At 33.5% G+C, this 15,940-nt stretch overlaps 1 protein-coding gene across 2 annotated transcripts; it reads left to right on the forward strand.

Moving 5' to 3' along the window:
* Positions 1 to 396: 396 nt before the first annotated feature.
* LOC142348552 (acetylcholine receptor subunit beta-type acr-3-like) lies at positions 397 to 15,711 on the forward strand. Of its 2 annotated transcripts, none has more exons than XM_075399947.1 (4): positions 397 to 636; positions 3,028 to 3,228; positions 7,462 to 7,899; positions 14,814 to 15,711. In XM_075399947.1, the coding sequence occupies exons 2-4, from the start codon at positions 3,075 to 3,077 to the stop codon at positions 14,954 to 14,956; spliced, it is 735 nt and encodes a 244-aa protein (XP_075256062.1). In that variant the 5' UTR covers positions 397 to 636; positions 3,028 to 3,074; the 3' UTR covers positions 14,957 to 15,711. The 2 variants fall into 2 exon arrangements, with proteins under 2 accessions (XP_075256062.1, XP_075256055.1); XM_075399940.1 differs by lacking the exon at positions 14,814 to 15,711 and adding an exon at positions 10,862 to 11,502.
* The last annotated feature ends 229 nt before the right edge of the window (positions 15,712 to 15,940 follow it).

The raw sequence follows: 15,940 nt of genomic DNA on the forward strand, positions 1-15,940 counted from the left end.
TCAAACCAAAAGTTTTTACTGGTATATTTATAACTCTGTGCGTGAATTTTTGAATGAATTGACTGTGGATGATCAACATTTGTTCTGATAATATTTACAGAAGGCTCTCAAAATTGTTAGATGAGGTTTGTCAACAAGCTGAGCAATAAATTTCACTGAGAATTCAAGCATTTATTTCTGACAAAACCGATGAGACAAACAAACATGACTACTGTGAAACTTTCTGACGTAAAAACCAAGTAAAACATTTATATATATATATATATATATATATATATATATATATATATATATATATATATATATATATATAATTTTCTGGAATACAGAAAAAAGTAAGTTTTCACGTCCTAAATCTTGGATTTTTGGATAGAAATCAATATTGACTTCGTCCGTAATGAGTATGCATTAAACTTAAATAACAAATGCATTAGTATTCTTGTTCATACCTCCCAGTATATGTCTACCTTGACGTGTTCCAAATAATTGACGTGGATGAAAAGAGCAGTACTTGGACAGTGAAAGTGTGGGTATTTTACACCTACTTCATCTCGAGTGCCCAATGGAATGCAAGTGAATATGGAGGCGTCAGAGGACTCTTTCTACCGCCAGACACTTTTTGGGTACCGGATATAGGTTTGTACTATATTATTTTTTGATAAATTTTAACAGTTCTATGATTATCTCGGAGTAATAAAGTTGGTCCGATAAAGTTTGTTTAGTAGTTTACGACATGAAATGTCAAATACTAATAGTAAAGCCATCAAGATCTGAATTCATTAGGTATTAAATTCGTTCGTTGATTTTGAATAATGTTATTTTTGTTGTAGAAATTTAGTTGATATAAAAATTCAATTTAAGCGCTTCGCGATTTGGAACTCATCAACGGTGGTTTCTAGAATTGAAGAAACTAGCCAAAACTGTATGTGACCAAATTTTGAAGCCGGATCAGTCAGTTACTTTGATATGGCTTTGATCTAATTAGGAGGGAGGGGGTTGCTATGTTTCAAGCACAAGCATAGCAAAACTAACTTAAGAAGAGAAAAGCAGAAGCAGAGCAGGTGATGATTTCGGGGTAAAGACATACTCCTTAAAAAAATTAACCACACATTCTCCCTGCGCATAATTACATAGCCAAATCAAATTAAGTACTTGATCTGGCTTCAATTTTCCTACTCTGTCAGTTCTGGCTAGTTTCTTATTTTCTACAAACAACCGTTGATGAAATAAATCAGACCCTCTCTGATTTTTTCAAATAAAAACTTAGAACTTTTAGAACTTAGAAGTTTTAGAAACTTTTCTCCTAAATCGTTCATAATCCAAACCAGGTGATTATCCTTTTAGAACTTAGAAGTTTTAGAAACTTTTCTCCTAAATCGTTCATAATCCAAAACAGATGATTATCCGGTGGACAAAATTTAGCAGATTTATTTCTAATCCTGCCAAAAAAATGACAATCTCTCAAGATTATTACTCTAAAAGACCTTCTTCAAATGTCTTCAAAAGTAGTTATCTTGTAGAAACCGGTGGCTAGTTCAGAATCTGCAAAATTCAACGCTTCCCCGGTTGACAATAGGCGGAAACGGTCAAAATAATGTTGCAAATGACCCTCTTTAATCCGTTTGGACCGGTAATTTTGAAGACATACCCGGACTTGAGATTTTCAGCGCTGAAACAGCACATTTCAAGAATAAAAACCTAATTCAGCTCTGAAACATTGTATTTTAAGAATATTTAAGTTTCTTTATGGGCAGTGTTTCTTCAGTATGATTATATTGAGGTCATAGAGATCGCCCCGGCTAAAATTATCCTGCATAGTCTGAAAACTACTCATATCCCAAAATTAAGTCTGATCAAAATAAAGCCACAGTTTTGTAGCTTATAATTGGTAATTTCTATAGTAGTATACACACTATTTATATTTAAGCTGATTGCTACGCAAATTGAATGTCACAAGCATCCGCGGGAAGTTCGAATCGAATATAAAGCAAACCTTGTTGGCGGGAGTTAAGCTGAACAAATTATTTTTCATGACGTTAATTTTATTCAAAAATCAGACTGGCCAATGTAAATTGCGACATGATCAAAGTACTTGCCATCCTAAAAAAAACAGAAAGTCTTTATACTGATTCAGCGCTGATTTGCTCTGACACCCACCTCCGGGTAATTTTTTAATTTGTTTTCGATTTTCGATTGATAATTTTAAGAATTGATTGTTTTTATCGTTTTTTACGATAATACTTCCTTTTTTTTACAAGATACCACCATTTTTGGAACACCTTTGACCAGTTTTATGATTCAATCAACACAAGTCACGATTCCCGCTCGAAATCACTAATGAATCAAACCCAAAATTCAACGCTTGATAAGTTCACTTAGGAATAGGAAAAACTGTTTTTTTTTTATTTTCGATGCTCATAAGCAAAAAATTGTTTTCAAAAACAGGTTTTTTTTAATCGGGTAAAGGAGTTGGTACAATTGATCAAGCTAATAGTCAGATCCCCTATTTGAATAAAGTCTGGAAGGCCAAACGTTTTGTGGCTACCTTATTTATGAAAAAAGCTGGTTTTCATACAAAACTTATAACACTTTTACTATTGTTTTTTTTTTCAAAAATAGAGAACTATCGTATTCATATAAAACCAAGAATACTCCAATGCAGTCTTTTAATATGGGTAACTTAAGACGTCATACATTTTTGGCATTTATTTCGTAAATAAAAAACGCTCAAATATGGTCGTCTAATTAAAATACCTGTTAGAAATGTCATTTCCTATGTCACAAAACAATCAAAAAGCCGGTCAAAAAACGTAGAGGCTTTGACCATTTTCCCTTGAAATTATTTGGCAAAATTTAAACAAAACTTTACCCTCAATTTCGATTATCCGTTGTCCTTTGTTGCGTTTTTGATTTCCGTGTAGAAATAGATATGAGGAAACTAATTAGTTGAGAAAACGAATAGCATTGGAACAGTAAGAAATATACAATAAAGCATACTAGATCATCAATCGATATCATTAATTTCAGTGCCAGTGAACGTAATAGATATCATAGAGAGTCTGTCAAGGAGACAGATGGTATTTGAAGATGGGAAAGTGATTGCGTGGACCTCAATCATGACTGTGAAGTTGTCTTGTGTCTTCCACGTAGGATTCTTCCCTTTCGACTCACAAATTTGTGATATCAAAATGTCACCTTGGGCATGGGACAGGAACCAGTACAACCTAAGTTAGTCAACCTTAATAAAAGCTTTCCAGATTTTTTTTTCTAAAACTGTATCTTAATAAAGTTGCTTCGTGTTAAATTCGCTTCTCCCAAAAGCTGATTGGATTCAAGTGAATATGCCGAAGAAGTGAAATGCCACTAAATTTAGCTGTCATCCTTTTAATTGGCAACCCGGATTGACAATACAGTGTATTACAATACTCATTAAGCATAGTATATCCAGATATTCTTCCTGTTTCAGCTTTGAATCATAGTCTGTTATTCTACACAACGTTTCATTAAGTCCAGTTTAAAATCCGATCAACTTTTGAGATTGCCAGGATTGAATTCAGAAAAAAATAGCATGAAGAAAAAAGTAGCATCACGTCTGAAATATATGACTAGGTAAAGACCCAGTGCCTATTATTTGCTGGTATCATACGGATAGAATATACCGATTAACACCGATTAACTAGAGTTCCGCCCAGAATACGAGCAAACCCTTTAGGATTGCAAACCCGAGTCGAGAACGAATGGTTAACGTGTAATAACATGCAAGTTTCTTGCAAAAGATGGTAAACTTGTAAGAACTTGCAAGTCGAATGGCTAACTTGCAAGTTATTGGCTGAATTGCAAGCTCGCCCCGTATTGGTTAATTTAATTTAACACTCAGTGGTTTACCGTAAAAAGCGCATGAGAGTTAGTTGCTCAATTTGGATAACATATTACAAAGCAACCTAATTTGATAAAATGTTTACTTCTCAACTTCATCAACTCAAGAGGTCCTTTTCCAATTCAATTGGTTGCTTTTTAAAAGCGTTTTTTAAATTTTATACCCTTTTTGTCTTTGGTTGAAGTTTCAAATTCAAATGTCTGAATTTTCTCAAAAAAATAACCCTTGAATTTTTACCAGTTTTTATTTTTTTTAATTTCAATTCAAACGTTTCCAGGCTCTATATTTTTGAAGCATCTGTTTACAATCATGTCTTCGTTTTTGCTACAATATAGGGAGAAAAGTTATCTAGTAACAATTATATTCAAAGAAATTATGTACGAAATTTTGAAAGTCAAATGTTTAACTTATAAGAACCCTACGAATTGAATAATTAGCTTTCAAGAGCTTTTGAATTAGAATGGTTAACTTGTAAAAGACTTTTAAGTCGAATGATTAACTGTAAGAACTTGCAAGTTTTTAGAAGAAAAACTTTCAATACGAGGAATCGCCTGGTAAGTTTCTGCCAGAAACTATCAAGTTCTTGCAAGTTAACTGTTCGGCCACGACCCGGAAGTTTTGATTGATAGCCGCGCTTTGAGTCAATTGTTCAACCTGATTTAGTTGCGGAGAAAAGTACCCAAACAATTGATTGGATCTGATTTCTATTATCTTTTTGAGCAATCAATGAGCTTTTTCTTTTTTGAAATTGCAATCATTCATCAATGAAAAAGATTCAGCTGACTTCATCAAATGATCAATGCAATGCAAAAAAATCCAAGATCGCACAACCCACTTTCCCCGATCTGCTATTTTCCTTTTAAGGTATTAATATCTACAACAGGACGAAAAAAAATATTATTAAAACAATTATTTGCCCATATTATCTTTCATATATGTAACAATACTTGAAAGATAGGTTAATAATTTAAAGACAACTAAATTGAACCATAAGCTAAATTTTCAAGGAAAATAAGAGGCGAAGAAAATTTGAGTTCCCGAAAATATATTTTACAACTATACTGAGACACTTTAGTGCGGAGGAACTATATGCTCAATCGTGTTTTTTTTTGTTCAGTCAATTTAGGCCGATCGATATGTTTATTGTCGAAGGTTGTGAGTGGTACATTAGAAAACCCGTCCAGCAGAGAAATTATAGCTATAAAGACTTTTTTCTTGTTTTTCTCAGAGTTAACGAAGTTCAAAGTTTTGTGAACATTTGACTGATTTTCGTTCTTATTGTTCACATAGTTTTACGCAATTTTTGCCAATTTGTTTAAAGCAATATGTTAAAATTGGTTGGTAAGAAAAGTAAAGCTGGTTTTACCTCTACAAACAGAAGAGTGTTTTTGAACTGTTCGTTTCAGTTTTTGGCTAATATTTGTGCTAAATTTATTGAAAATCAGTTTTTTTTCATCAAAATTAAAACGAAATAAGCCTCCTTAGTCCACTTCGTTTCAATTTCCCAGACTAACACTCCTAAAAACTGTGACACAATCTTCGTTATCTCCAAAGATAGCTATTTTACTCCTGGAGACTTTGAGAGCTTTCCCAAATTAAAATTGCCGGCTTTTTTGCTAATTTATCTCGATGATTATGCAAAACGCATAATTTATTTTTCATATTATTATAAAAAATTGTTAAATTTGTTAAATCATACATATCCAATATATTTGGAACAGTTTCGTGTTCCTAATAGACAAAACGCAATATAAAGGCTGGTTTTGGTCTAATCGTTGTTTCCAAAAGAAAATTCCAAAGCAAATCAGATTGCAATCAGTCGATCTTTTAAAATCGCTTTTGCATTTTTTGCTTATTCTTATTTTAATTACTGAAAAGAACAAATCAAATCAAGGAGCACTAATCACAGATTCAACTGGTTTCCCAGTGAGTTACAGAGAAAACTATCTAGTTTTTCAGTCGAAAGCATTTGGTCATTTTCACTTTTAAAATTACATATTTCAGAAAAACAATGGATTATTGAGCTTTGCAACTTTTTCCACTTTTTTGCCAACTTGTCACTTAAGGTCAGCAAAAACAGGCAACATCAAGTCTCATTTGAAAAAAGTTATTGTTTAAGGCGGCTTTACGTTTCAAGTAATGGTTTTCTGCCTCGATACTACGAGTTTTCAAAATAAATTTTTCGCACTTTTCCCATCATTGAGTTTATTTTTCTTCTCTTGTCACATTATTAACTTGTCAGCTATCAGTTTCTTAGTGAATAGATTATCGTTTTAACTGCTTTGGCATCGAACAGATTGCATATCAAATTACTGGTATTGGAAGTAGGCACAATTGAACGCATCTATGGTTTTTAGTCCGTTGCTTATTGTTTTAACGGCTTCAATACCAGTTTTTGCAAAAACTTTTATCGAATATTTAATTTTTTTTTGTTTGCGTTTTTTGTAGAACCATGACATAATCTGAGAAAAGACACATCTCAACGGCTTTCTTTTGAGAAATAAAAAGAACATATCAATTGATTTTTGTTGCTATCTAATGTGTTTATCTCTTTGAAGTTATTTGTTTTCTAGTCTTTTTATATTTGTTTCCTAGTCTCGTTTTTCAGAGGTCGTTCATATCTAATCATTGGTTTTCAAAGAATGCGCAGTGTATTCTAACTTATTTGTTACAGAATAGATTATGGTTTTAACGGTTTTAACTTCATTTGTTTTTTTTTTACTCTGACATATGACATATTCTGGATAATGACAGATCTTAAAGTATTCATTTTGCGGCAGAGATGAACAAAAACTTATTTGGAGATTTCAATTGATGTTTAATGGTTATCATTATTTGAATCAAGTTTATTTGAATCATTTGTTTTCAAGAATACATTAGCGTATTTATTTACTTTTGTCGTTATTGTTCTTTTTGGCTACTTGTTACCGAGTCACACCAAAGACCGGTCCTATGTTTTTTTGGTGAAAAACAAACTACTTTGTTTATCTTAGGTTTTATCTGACACTATTTTGATTTCTTTATTATGCAGGTTTTTCAGAAAAATAGAATTCGAGTTTTTGATGTAAATGTTTGTTTCTTGATTTTTTATTTGTCTGGTCTCGTAATTTTATTAATGGCTGGTCTCATCGGCCCACTAATGTGGCATTATTTACTTTACTATGTTATTTGAGTTGAAAAAAATTTTTTAAGTCACACACTTATTATTTTTGATTAAAATGTGAGATTTTTTGAAAGTTTTCTATCTCATTCTCATTTGTCAGACAATAAGCCAAACTTGCTGATAAGCGGGACTAGAACAGCATTATATACGAACGCACATCACCAAGCCTCCTTGTTTGTTCTAGGTTACAAAAAGAAATAAAATTAAGAAAATCATAATTACTGAAATATGCCCGATAAGCTACCTATAGCCAACTTTGCTTTGTGGCCGCCGTCAACAATTTTTCATTCCATCAATAATTGTTGCTTCCATTCTCGTTGTTAAAAGTATTTAATATTGTGAACGCATTTTATACTTCAGCCAAATTTCTCGCCCTTTGAAACTGGATATGTTCCATCTGAATGAAATGTTGGGTGCGCAGGTATCAATGATCAATATCTGGGTCCAGTGATCAATCAGTCTGCCCCCCTGAAGTTGTCCTACTATGTACCACACGAGCAGTGGGCAATATCAGACAAAGTCTACATGCGAGAGATAGAGGACTGGAACCATCCTTCAGCTGGAAATATGAGCATGATCAGAGTTGACGTTCCACTAAGAAGGCGTTCCCTCTTCTTCGGAGTTTTCCTTATATATCCAAACCTTCTCCTCTACTTTCTGTCAATATTCACGTACTTGCTTCCCCCTGAATCTGGCGAGAAAGTGAGTTTTGCAGTTACTCTGCTTCTGGCGGAAGTGGTGAATTTCGGAACGATGCTGGCAATATTTCCCACAAGTTCTCTTCACATTCCGATTGTCGTCTATTTCGCCTGTGCTGTTTCTGGTCAAATGATGCTCATGTGTATTTTCGCCATCTCCGGTAAGTGATAAATGACATTCTGATTTTTTACGACTCTAAGGTGCATCCCGGAGTTGAGTCTCAGAGCTTTTCAGAGCTGAACCATCACATTTCAAGAGTAAAATCTTACTTCAAATCTGAAACATTGCATCTCCAGAATTTTTTTTATTTTCTTTATGTGCAGTTTGTCTCCATTTTGATTATATTGAGGTCATTGAGTTCGCGCAGACTAAACTTATCCTTTACAGTATTACTAATACCCCAAAATCAAGCCTGAGCACACCAATGTCATAAGTTTGTCTTATAACTGGCAACTACTATAGTAGTGTACACACTATTCATACATATGCTAATTTGTAGGCATTTACCACAAAGCCTATTTAGCTTAGTGGGTACGCATTGCTACGCATATTAAATGTTACAAGTACTCACGCGGGAGTTCGGGTCGCATAAAAAGCAAACATTGCTGGCGGGAGTTAAGATGAACAAATTATATTTCATGCAAAAAATTTTACACAAAAGTCAAGACTAGCCAGTGTAAATCTGGACATCAACAGAGTAATGGCCGTCCCAAAAAACAAAATGTCTCTAGACTGATTCATCGATGATTTGCTCTGCCACCAACCTCCTGGATCTTTAATTTGATCGGTAATTTTGTGGAGTATAATTAGAACAGGAAGAAAAATGCGTGAAAACAAAGGTTTCAGAACAAATTGCTGAAGCAACTTCATGAGCAGAGAGAAAAGAGAGTGCTTTTCTGTTCGTAATAAAAAAGCGTGCGAAACTTGTAATCGCGTGCGGCCTTTTCAAAACAGTTTTATAGTTTACCCTCTAGTTTTTGCAGTAAAAATTATATCTCTCGAGTTTTTGATCCGGTGATTGCGCAATTGGAAGCCCTTTTAAACATTCTAAGCAGATAGTTTTAGATCCAATTTTGCGCTAGTCTACCAATTTTGCCATATGGACCCGTTTTAAAAGTGTTTGCATTCATTTTCAAAGAATCTAATAGCTTTTGGAGAGTTTGTGGTTCAAACTAATTGTTTATGTTTTATTGGCAGCTTTTCAATTTAACGGATACTTCCTTTGATTTGTTTCTCTAAAGAAAAATTGAAAAAAATCTAACGAATTTTGTCATATTTTCGCCTGTTTTTAAACTTCTTTCCCTAATTCTACTGATTTTGTTCCTCCCGATTTAGTTTATCTTATGTAATCTTTAAATGACTTTATCTTTACACATACGGCTTCTGATAGGTACACGGGAAGGCGGGGCAGGATGCTTTTCACTGTAAAAATATAACTTTCTGTGTTTTCTTCTTTCCGACTTTTTTTGTTTCTCGTGTTTCTTTAATCTATAATATAATTCTCTCTGATGTTATATGGGCAAACGCTCGACCAAAAAAAAACATATTATTTACCAAATATAATGAGTGGGAAAATGCATTTTATCACTTTGTGGATAGTTTTGGCTAAGAGTTCTGTCCAGAGTTTTACTCCTTGACTTTGTCCTGCCTTTTCTTTCCATTTGCTCGGTTTTGTATAAAAACTTTTTTGTCCTTTCTGTCAATTGACTGTCACTAATTGAACGTAAATCAACCGCATCACATTGTGTTTTTTTAATAAATGTTTTGTAATTGCAACTTACGAAGAACTTTTTATCAGAAGTCTTATTAGTTTCTCTCGCCAGATAGTTGTCCGAATTTCAATCCAAGTCCTGTTATTGTTTCAAAATAATAAAAAGTTAACTTAATGAGGGGGATTCTTTGGAAGTCTGGTTGTTGAACTTTCCACTTGGAGTCGTTCTCAAAATTCATCCAGTTACGCTTTTATCGTTAATTCCTTCGGGTGCATTTGAAACAGGATATAATAGTTAATGCCACACTTGCTAACTTTTTGCTTAGGCCTGACGAGTGATTGGAGTGAAGGCCTAAAAAAGTGCATTTTTTGTTTTGTCAAGATCTTGAGAGAGACCTAGAAGAAGAGATGCGAGAGGAAGTTTGCTAAGCTAGCACGTGCCGCTTTTGATCACGTGCGTTCTTTTTTCGCAGCAGTTTTGTAGACTTTTTTCGCTTTGCGGCAAAGCTGGTTTTTCGAGACTATATTGACAAGTGATTCTATGCCTTGGAGTTTTTGACCATCTCAAACATAATTAGATTTTTAAATGCGTTTCTGATCTACGTTTCTGCTTTCTCAGTTTTAGATGCTTTTTAGCGCTTTATGTAATCATTTTTATGTTCTTAGTGTCTGTTGTAATTTTTCTGGCATGAAATCAGTTTTTATTGGTTTTTTTGGACTTTTGATTTTGATAATATCATTTTCAGGTTGTTTCAGTGGAAAAAAAATTAATAACATATGAAAAAATTTTGCCTAATTCTTTAAGTTTTTTGACGTTCAGAATATTTTTCCATGTTCAGTTGTTTAATTAGTGTTGTTTGTAATAAAGTTATTATTACTAAATTAATAGAACTGAAGGTTTGATAGCACATACTTTTGTGAAATTAAAAAAAAAACATTATTCTGCAATCTTATTGTTCATTTCGGTTCCTGCCCTTTTAGTCAACTTCAATGCGTTTGGGTTACAATTGGGTACTCAATGAAGCAAAGGATTTGTTTTTTATTGAGACTTCGCAACTTTAAAAAGTTTCTAAGAAAATATACTATGATTTGCTTTTACCTGAAAAATTGATTCCTCTGTTTGATGTTACAAAATGAATGATATGAATAATGAATAATAAATATAAAATCTTTTAAAATATAAATACACATACATTTTCATTAGAAAATTTTATTCAAAAGGAGGGTTATGTGTTTGTAGCATTTTTTCATTAGGTATTGTCATTAAAAATTTCAATATATATATATATATATATATATATATATATATATACATATTTATTTCTAGTCAGAAACTGTTTCAGTAATAACTCCTAGCACTGCAATTCACAACCAAAAAAAACTATCCTTTTCTTATGGAAAAATTTTTCAGTGGTGAAAATTCATTTCAATGACAACGTGAAAATTCCGTGGGTTGTGCAAAAAATAATGTCTACAAAATTAACCAACAATTTCGGGACACTAACAGTACAGACTAACGACTCATCGCATGTGCCACGGAGAGAGCCAAATGATTTAAAATATGAGGGAATCGTTGATAACTGCGACAAACTCAGTTCTCTCGATTGCATTGTTGGAGATTCGGGAAAAGTTGATGTCATTGCTGAGGACCATGGGAGTGATGACGCAGAGCGCATTAAATCAAGATTTGGGGCGAAGGATAAAAGTCAAGAGGAACATACCGGCAATGAGCAGCATATATGGAAGAAGTTTGCCCTTGTGATGGATCGGGCGTTTTTTTGTGTCCACTTGACCATAATGGTTGCTATGCTGGCTTTTTTTACCTATAAGTTTTCCACTTGAAGCAACAGAATTCCCAGATTGTTCCAAGTTTAAAGATGCCCACCATGTTCTAACTCAGCCTATCTCTCTTTATATAAATAAATCTAGTACATGTTTCAAATATCGTAAACTCACGATTTTAACCGAATTGTTGGTAACTTACATGCTAAATCTGATAAACTATGTATATATTATAGACTGATTATTGACGTATTTTTGGAGTTATTGGAATAAAACGAGGCCGAACTCCTAGTAAGATCAGTAATGACTAGTGTCACAAAACTAGTAGTCTAGTTAGCCTAATTTACAGACTCACATGACAAAAAGTGTCCAATAAAACAATTCTCCAATAACTGAAATACGATGAAATTACCTGCAGACAACTTAATGGTTACAGAAAATCATGCACATCTGTAAACCTAATTATATAGTACCGTTTCTAAATGTGACAACAACTCTTTTGGCTGCTCGCTCCTCATGCGTAGAATTAGGACACAATAAATGTAGACATATAAATATAGACTCAAAGAAACAAAATTTGACAGACAAACTGACTATAATTTATCCACGTGACCACAGTTTAAATCACGTTATCTGTTCAAAATCAGCATATGCTATCAGTACCTTTTTCAGAGTTATTTCACCTGGATTCATAGTTCATAGTTAAATTGACCTCTATTGCTAAAATTTGTTCATTTCAACTTTAAGTTGCTCGTCGATTTCCATTCAATCCTGTTCATATTTTTAGTTTTGATCTGTTCACTCTAGAGTATAAACAAATCTTTTGTTCATCTGTTATTCACACCGTGTCTGATCTGAGTTATAATCTTCCAAAAATTGGGTTATACATTCTATAGCTTTCTCTTCTACTTTTGAGTTGAATTAAAATCATCATCTGTTGTTGTCTCTTATCTGGCCAAGAGCCGATCAAATCAAACATTCAATATAAAGTATTGATTTTCCCAGCAAATCAAATTCAACTGACTATTCATAAATTAGCGTGACTTGCGCCACGAATCAAAAAAAATTCTCATACAAACTAATTGTGTATGATACCCCGGGTCCATTTCGAATGGTTAAATTGTAAGAACTTTTGCAAGTTTCTTGCAAATTCTTACAAGGCGATGCATCGTTTTGCAAGTTTTTCTTCCAAAAATTTGCAACTTTTTACAAGTTAGTCACCCTACTTAAAAGTTCATACAAGTTACTTTTTCGAGTTACAAGTTCTTACAAGTTACCCATTCGACTTACAAAGCTACGTTAACCATCCGACTCACAGTGTTCTTACAAGTTAAATTTTTGCCTTAAACATATCAATTATAAATTTTCCTATATAAATTTTTGGCATATAAGTTCTTACAAGACAAACTTACTGCAGATATTGTAGCAAAGAAAAAAACCTTGACGTATTTTTGGAGTTATTGGAATAAAACGAGGCCGAAGTCCTAGTAAGATCAGTAATGACTAGTGTCACAAAACTAGTAGTCTAGTTAGCCTAATTTACAGACTCACATGACAAAAAGTGTCCAATAAAACAATTCTCCAATAACTGAAATACGATGAAATTACCTGCAGACAACTTAATGGTTACAGAAAATCATGCACATCTGTAAACCTAATTATATAGTACCGTTTCTAAATGTGACAATAACTCTTTTGGCTGCTCGCTCCTCATGCTTAGAATTAGGACACAATAAATGTAGACATATAAATATAGACTCAAAGAAACAAAATTTGACAGACAAACTGACTATAATTTATCCACGTGACCACAGTTTAAATCACGTTATCTGTTCAAAATCAGCATATGCTATCAGTACCTTTTTCAGAGTTATTTCACCTGGATTCATAGTTCATAGTTAAATTGACCTCTATTGCTAAAATTTGTTCATTTCAACTTTAAGTTGCTCGTCGATTTCCATTCAATCCTGTTCATATTTTTAGTTTTGATCTGTTCACTCTAGAGTATAAACAAATCTTTTGTTCATCTGTTATTCACACCGTGTCTGATCTGAGTTATAATCTTCCAAAAATTGGGTTATACATTCTATAGCTTTCTCTTCTACTTTTGAGTTGAATTAAAATCATCATCTGTTGTTGTCTCTTATCTGGCCAAGAGCCGATCAAATCAAACATTCAATGTAAAATATTGATTTTCCCAGCAAATCAAATTCAACTGACTATTCATAAATTAGCGTGACTTGCGCCACGAATCAAAAAAATTCTCATACAAACTAATTGTGTATGATACCCCGGGTCCATTTCAAATGGTTAAATTGTAAGAACTTTTGCAAGTTTCTTGCAAATTCTTACAGGGCGATGCATCGTTTTGCAAGTTTTTCTTCCAAAAATTTGCAACTTTTTACAAGTTAGTCACCCTACTTAAAAGTTCATACAAGTTACTTTTTCGAGTTACAAGTTCTTACAAGTTACCCATTCGTCTTACAAAGCTACGTTAACCATCCGACTCACAGTGTTCTTACAAGTTAAATTTTTGCCTTAAACATATCAATTATAAATTTTCCTATATAAATTTTTGGCATATAAGTTCTTACAAGACAAACTTACTGCAGATATTGTAGCAAAGAAAAAAACCTTGCAACATATCAATGTAAACAGATGTTTAAGACAAAAATATCGATTCTGGAAAAACGTGAACTGAAATCATAAAAAAAACAATTGCATAAAAATGAAGGTCAAAATTTTTATTTGAAAAAATGCTGCCATATGCAGTTGAAACTTTAACCAATTCAAAAAGGGTAAAATATTATTTAAAAGGCAATCGAGAAGAAGCTAGTTAAAATCTATTTATTTTTAAAACAACGAAACAATAATCTCTCTAGTTGATAAAAACTAAAGTAACTTTTGTGTCGATTTAGATTGCATTATATTTTATTATCCAAACTGAGAAACTAACTCTCTCATGCGCTTTCTACGCTAAATGAAAGAATCTTATATTTAATTAAGCAATGAGAGCAATATTGAGCTCGACTGGAACAAACTCACAACATACTTACAAGTTAGACATTCGACTTGCAAGTTCTTACATTTTAAGCATCTTTTGCACGAAACTTGCAAGTTCCTACAAGTAAGCCACTCAACCCTGTGCAATGGGCCAATTATGCAGAAATATTTGACCCACTTTTGACGGCTGGAGGGGTAAAATATGATAATTTTCGGCTAAAAACTTATTAGTACCTGATCAAGTTATTGCTTTAATAAATATTCAGAAAAAGCGACAATTAAAAAAACCTTCCAATTAAAACAATGTTTGCCCAAGCGGTTTCGCACTAAATTCACTGGCATCTTTCTACGACAAATACATCAATCACTTGCAGAATGATGCATACAAAAGTCCCGACGCGGGAGCAGAAAACGGCGCGAATACATTTTTATTAAATTCCTTTCATGGATTAAAAAAGCATTCAAATAATACCAAAAATTATAAGAACAATCATTCCGTCAATTTGATCAGCAGAGTGCATACTGCTCGTCTTTCCATTAATTTCGCAAAAAACAACCACCAATCGTTAGCGTTTTAGAAATGCCTAGATTGCGAAACAAATACCACCGTCTCAAGAGATATCCAGTGATGAAACAAATTAGACCCAAATCAATCAAATTCATGGAACACCCAAAACAGATAATTCATAAACATATCAATTCATGTCAATACATACTTTGAACTCTGCGCGAACGCTGACTTCGACTTCACACTATTGCAAAACATCATGAAAGGGTTGTTAGCAGGCTTGCAACAGAAGACCCGGTGCTAAAGGAGGCGAGGGATTGCGTGCTAACGGGAACGAGGAGCGTTGCAATCAAATCAACCCCCAACTTCAAAGTTCTGATTGATTTGCTCATCAACTCCTGTTGTGTTTGTGTCGACAACCACATTGTCATTACCCACGTGAACAAAGATGCGTAGATTGACGCAATATATAGCATTTACCCATGAAGTTGGGGTTTTACAGATACGGCCATCCACGAATGGTGGCCATGTATGCCCTACGACATTCTATCAAAGACAGCAACTTGCAGTGCAGAAATTTTGGTGGCCCATTTTTAATGTACTGGATTCCAATCTTCTGGACAAAGCAAAAGTATCAAGCAAGTCATTAAATTCTGTGTGACCATTATTATATAATAATAATCCCTGCGCCAATCAAACTTTTAATAAACGTCTATTCTGTATAGAGGAAACTACGAAGGATTCAAGCTAAAAAGTTCATTGATCTCAATCAACTATCAACTCAGAGTCTGGAACCAAGAATCAGTTAAAATAATGCGATTTGAGGCGCATTATGAAAGAACGCCCAATACTCACCTTTGTAATGTTAGTACAGAACCGGATACAAAAACTTTTCACTTGGAAAATTTGTACGACAAAAGTTTTCACCAAGAAAAGGTTCAGTGGACAGACCTCATTTCAAAAGACAGATGGGATGATAGACAGCGAAGCGATAAAGACGGAAGTGGAGCAGGACAGAGGCAACGCAATCAAACACGCTAAAAATTGGCGATGCAGAATGCGCTGGGTGAATCTTATATATCGGTGGAAAATTGAACAAAGTGCCGATAAACACGAAAAAAATCAAATCCAAATAGAAAATGTACATAAAATTTTCAAATCTTGATCTTATTTCGAATAAAAGGCATTTTAAAATTT

The sequence above is a fragment of the Convolutriloba macropyga genome, chromosome 1 (genome assembly GCF_964194025.1).
Source record: "Convolutriloba macropyga chromosome 1, txConMacr16.3, whole genome shotgun sequence".
In the NCBI taxonomy this organism is placed as follows: Eukaryota; Metazoa; Xenacoelomorpha; order Acoela; family Convolutidae; genus Convolutriloba; species Convolutriloba macropyga.